Here is a 6,000-nt window from a genome sequence, read left to right on the forward strand (position 1 = left end):
GGCCAGCAGAGCCCGGAGGAAACTCACGACCATCTGCAGGCTGCTGGCAGCCCAAAAGTACAACTCATTGTCCTTTAACATGAATGTGTAATATACAACAGTTTAAATAAGGTGAATGCAATGCAGTTTTCATACTCTGTAGTTTGAGAAACTGATTATATTCAGCCAAAGTCCATGATGTGGCATGGACAAAGTGTATCAGATGTTTTAGGTTTTCCATCAGTGTCTGTTATACATGTATCATTCATTGACAATATTTGATCCACAAATTAATTCACACATACATGTACATGTATATTTGTCAGACAAGTTTTGAAGCTTATGAGCTAGTCCATCAGAGCAGTGATTGTGTGTTACAGGTGTCTTTGATAGAGATCAACATTAACCCTAGTCTGGCTACAAACTGTGAGGCTTTGAGAGAAGTCATCCCTGGGGTGGTGGAGGAATCCATACGTAAGTGTCCTCACTGTTAATCAGTAGTGCCAGTTAATTCCGGTAAGTTTCCTCACTGTTAATCAGTAGTGCCAGTTAATTCCTGTAAGTTTCCTCACTGTTAATCAGTAATGCCAGTTAATTCCTGTAAGTTCCCTCACTGTTAATCAGTAATGCCAGTTAATTCCTGTAAGTTTCCTCACTGTTAATTAGTAGTGCCAGCTTAATTCCTGTATGTTCCCTCACTGTTAATCAGTAGTGCCAGCTTAATTCCTGTAAGTTTCCTCACTGTTAATCAGTAGTGCCAGCTTAATTCTTGTAAGTTTTCTCACTGTTAATTAGTTGTGCCAACTTAATTCCTGTAAGTTCCCTCACTGTTAATCAGTAGTGCCAGCTTAATTCCTGTAAGTTGCCTCACTGTTAATCTGTAGTGCCAGTTAATTCCTGTAAGTTTCCTCACTGTTAATCAGTAGTACCAGTTAATTCCTGTAAGTTTCCTCACTGTTTATCAGTAGTGCCAGTTAATTCCTGTAAGTTTCCTCACTGTTAATCAGTAGTACCAGTTAATTCCTGTAAGTTTCCTCACTGTTTATCAGTAGTGCCAGTTAATTCCTGTAAGTTTCCTCACTGTTAATCAGTAGTACCAGTTAATTCCTGTAAGTTTCCTCACTGTTTATCAGTAGTGCCAGTTAATTCCTGTAAGTTTCCTCACTGTTAATTAGTAGTGCCAGCTTAATTCCTGTAAGTTTCCTCACTGTTAATCAGTAGTGCCAGTTAATTCCTGTAAGTTTCCTCACTGTTAATCAGTAGTGCCAGCTTAATTCCTGTAAGTTTCCTCACTGTTAATCAGTAGTGCCAGCTTAATTCCTGTAAGTTTCCTCACTGTTAATCAGTAGTGCCAGTTAATTCCTGTAAGTTTCCTCACTGTTAATCAGTAGTGCCAGCTTAATTCCTGTAAGTTTCCTCACTGTTAATCAGTAGTGCCAGCTTAATTCCTGTAAGTTTCCTCACTGTTAATCAGTAGTGCCAGCTTAATTCCTGTAAGTTTCCTCACTGTTAATCAGTAGTGCCAGCTTAATTCCTGTAAGTTTCCTCACTGTTAATCAGTAGTGCCAGCTTAATTCCTGTAAGTTTCCTCACTGTTAATCAGTAGTGCCAGCTTAATTCCTGTAAGTTCCCTCACTGTTAATCAGTAGTGCCAGCTTAATTCCTGTAAGTTTCCTCACTGTTAATCAGTAGTGCCAGCTTAATTCTTGTAAGTTCCCTCACTGTTAATCAGTAGTGCCAGCTTAATTCCTGTAAGTTTCCTCACTGTTAATCAGTAGTGCCAGCTTAATTCCTGTAAGTTTCCTCACTGTTCATCAGTAGTGCCAGCTTAATTCCTGTAAGTTTCCTCACTGTTAATCAGTAGTGCCAGCTTAATTCCTGTAAGTTCCCTCACTGTTAATCAGTAGTGCCAGTTAATTCCTGTAAGTTTCCTCACTGTTAATCAGTAGTGCCAGCTTAATTCCTGTAAGTTTCCTCACTGTTAATCAGTAGTGCCAGTTAATTCCTGTAAGTTTCTTCACTGTTAATCAGTAGTGCCAGCTTAATTCCTGTAAGTTTCCTCACTGTTAATCAGTAGTACCAGTTAATTCCTGTAAGTTTCCTCGCTGTTAATCAGTAGTACCAGTTTAATTCCTGTTGACTTTCTTGTGATAGGCCTCTATCAATAAAATGACTGAATAATTACATGTTGGGTTATACATGCCATACGGTCTCAGTCAGGGGGATGATCACATGTTTTGATGTGGGATGAAAATTATCTTCAGCATTCAGAGGGTAGTACCAGGTAAATCCAAGCAAGATTTGAAATCTTGATGGCTGAGCTCTGGGCTTGTCAGTATATTGTGAGTAATTCTAAATAATGGAGGAATCTTCTTGGCATCATGATTGATGGCATTATTAATTTATGTGTGTCGATGGTTGTTTTCTGGTCAGAACATAGAGCTTTTATGCTTATTTCGAATACAACAACAACAGTGCATTATCCAAATTTCTTGTCAGGGATGGACGTAATAGATCAGTGGGATTGGTGAAGCATTTGCAATGTACATGTAGTTTATTGTACAACATTGCACCAATCCCAATCCCAATTGTACATCATGTGTTTGGATCAATCAAGTGAATGGTATTGTCTATATACTTAATATAGTTTTTTAAAGGTATTAAATGGCGCATCTCTAGTCGAGAGACCTGAAAAGTTAAACATTTGTAAAATGTAAATATGAAGGTAGGTTGACAACTCCATGCTGCCTTCCTCTTCTGCCATATGTGGGAAGGTCTGCCAGCAGCCTGCAGATGGTCGTGCAAACATGCACGACTTGACCTCGTGCAAACATGAACGACCCCCCCCCCCTCCCCCCCATCATAGTACGACGTAAACATTAATCAGTTAAAATAAATAAATCTCATGGTATTTCCGTCACCTTAATGATTGATTTTGACTCGCCATACAGATCTGACGGTGGAGTGCTTTGAGAAGAGCCGTAGGCACCAAACCTTATTACCTCTAAAAAGTCTACAGAACATGGTAATCCTTCACTGTGGAACGCGTCTGGGTGCTGTGAAGTCACGGACTACACGTAGTGTCTCACCCGGGAAGGAAACAACTTCCGAACGTTCCAAAGCCCTATCCAAGTCCCATCAATCAAACCAGTCCAATAAGCAGTACTCGCCCTCATCCACCTCCTTTGCTAAGGACTCTCCGAGCTTTGGAAACAATGGTGCTTCGCTATTAGGAATAAAGAAATCCTCAAGTGTGCCGTCTGCTGTCTGTAACTCTGTCCCACCTCAGCAGCCATCTGCAAGAAAAGCCTCAAACAGTGACTCAATAAAACTGAAGATGACACATGGAAACACAGCAGACAAAACTGATAAAACTAAAGATACTTCAGAACATTCAGACAGAGGCAATTAATTAAGTGTGGTATGAGCAATTCATCCTGGAGCAGTTGATGTTTCCCAACAGCAATTGAAACTCCTTATGATGAACAACTGACTGTGGAGCAACTGATACTCCCTGTGTTGAACAACTGACTGTGGAGCAACTGATACTCCCTGTGTTGAACAACTAACTGTGGAGCAACTGATACTCCCTGTGTTGAACAACTGACTGTGGAGCAACTGATACTCCCTGTGTTGAACAACTGACTGTGGAGCAACTGATACTCCCTGTGTTGAACAACTGACTGTGGAGCAACTGATACTCCCTGTGTTGAACAACTGACTGTGGAGCAACTGATACTCCCTGTGTTGAACAACTGACTGTGGAGCAGTTCATACTCTCTGACACAAGAGTGATTGAAACTCTTGAGGATAAAGAATTGACTGTGGAGCAGTTCATACTCCCTGTGTTGAACAGCTGACTGTGGAGTAGTTGATGCTCCCTGACACAAGAGTGATTGAAACTCCTGAGGATAAAGAAATGACTGTGAAGCAGTTCATACTGTCTGTAACTCTGTCCCACCTCAGCAGCCATCTGCAAGAAAAGCCTCAAACAGTGACTCAATAAAACTGAAGATGACACATGGAAACACAGCAGACAAAACTGATAAAACTAAAGATACTTCAGAACATTCAGACAGAGGCAATTAATTAAGTGTGGTATGAGCAATTCATCCTGGAGCAGTTGATGTTTCCCAACAGCAATTGAAACTCCTTATGATGAACAACTGACTGTGGAGCAACTGATACTCCCTGTGTTGAACAACTGACTGTGGAGCAACTGATACTCCCTGTGTTGAACAACTGACTGTGGAGCAACTGATACTCCCTGTGTTGAACAACTGACTGTGTTGAACAACTGACTGTGGAGCAACTGATACTCCCTGTGTTGAACAACTGACTGTGGAGCAGTTCATACTCTCTGACACAAGAGTGATTAAAACTCTTGAGGATAAAGAACTGACTGTGGAGCAGTTCATACTCCCTGTGTTGAACAGCTGACTGTGGAGTAGTTGATGCTCCCTGACACAAGAGTGATTGAAACTCCTGAGGATAAAGAAATGACTGTGGAGCAGTTCATACTCCATGTGTTGAACAAAAGACTGTGGAGTAGTTGATACTCCTTGTGTTGAACAACAGACTGTGGAGCAATTGGTACTCCCTGACCCAAGAGTGATTGGAATTCCTCAGGATGAACAACTGACTGTGGAGCAGAACGATGAGCCACTCACCCTGGAGCAGATAATGCCCTCTGTGCTGACCCACTCTGCCATGACAAAGGGTACTGTAGCTACAGGATACCATATTCTCGTGAATTTTTCAAGCTACGTGAATTTTAAAGACCGTCTCATTTGTATACCTTCTGAGAATTGCATGTTTGCATGATTTCAGTGATATTCAGGATGTTCCTGCTATATTCAGGATATTCCTGCTATATTCAGGGTATTCCTGCTATATTCAGGATATTCCTGCTATATTCAGGATATTCCTGCTATATTCAGGGTATTCCTGCTATATTCAGGATATTCCTGCTATATTCAGGATATTCCTGCTATATTCAGGATATTCCTGCTATATTCAGGGTATTCCTGCTATATTCAGGATATTCCTGCTATATTCCTGCTATATTCAGGATATTCCTGCTGCAGATGTTAATGACACGCACACATGGGACTCACATGTAGGACCAGTATCATCTGTCTGCACCACATCATTTAATTTTCTGCCACAGGTCTCAGCTCATATTGGGGTGGGTGGTTTAATAAGGCACCTATTTAAAAGTGATAATAACATGTAGGTGGTTATCTTAGGCACCTACTTCACTGTGGTATAACAATTGGTTGGTTACATACATGTACCTCACCTGCTTAGCAGTGGTATATAACATGGTTGACTAGGGTACCTACAGGTACCTAATTGTGATATAACATATGGGTGGCTAAGGCACCCACGTAATCTGGATATAACATGTGGGTGATTAGCTAACCTACTTAACAGTGATATAACATTAAAATATACTTAAGACTGCACACCTTGTCATTGTCATACTCTACACAGCTAACTGTGTGCGTTGCGGGAACAGTGCAGACTTCAGTAATCAGTGTCCATGAGTCTTTTCAGCCCTGCATGGTTACAGCTGTGTGGCGGCGCTGTCTACGTGACATCTCCTCAGTCTCAGGGTTGTACAACATAGCTGACCAGATTGGTTTTGCACTACAAATAAATGGTCATGTACTAATGGTACATGGTTAGCCATGTAGGAAAGGTGTGCATTTGGGACATGTGTCACCTGTCATGACTTTACATATCTCACATTCCATTGTCTCAGGTATTACTAAACTGAAATCATACCAGCTATCAGGTATCTGCTATAGCTGAGAGTTGTATTAACAATTGTTCAACATTCTGGTCATTTTCAGTCTGTGATACATCATTGTTATTGTTCTCGCCTATCAAACAGGTGTTAAGTATCTGTCAAATAAATAAATAAATAAATAATAAACAAGTTATTATACAAATGTATGATGTAATGGGATGTTTTTATTTTAAAGCATACATATGAAAATAAAAACAACATAAACT

General features: G+C 40.5%; 1 protein-coding gene across 1 annotated transcript in view; it reads left to right on the top strand.

The window, feature by feature from the left end:
- Positions 1–3,454, top strand: part of LOC135475177 (uncharacterized) — a 68,653-nt gene extending 65,199 nt beyond the window's left edge. Inside the window, exons 14-15 of the mRNA XM_064754966.1 lie at positions 360–453; positions 2,931–3,454. Of these exons, the coding sequence (XP_064611036.1) occupies positions 360–453; positions 2,931–3,391 (555 nt within the window). The 3' untranslated portion in view covers positions 3,392–3,454. The remainder of the gene's footprint in view (positions 1–359; positions 454–2,930) is intronic.
- Positions 3,455–6,000: the final 2,546 nt, after the last annotated feature.

The sequence above is a fragment of the Liolophura sinensis genome, chromosome 9, assembly GCF_032854445.1.
Source record: "Liolophura sinensis isolate JHLJ2023 chromosome 9, CUHK_Ljap_v2, whole genome shotgun sequence".
Taxonomy (NCBI): Eukaryota; Metazoa; Mollusca; class Polyplacophora; order Chitonida; family Chitonidae; genus Liolophura; species Liolophura sinensis.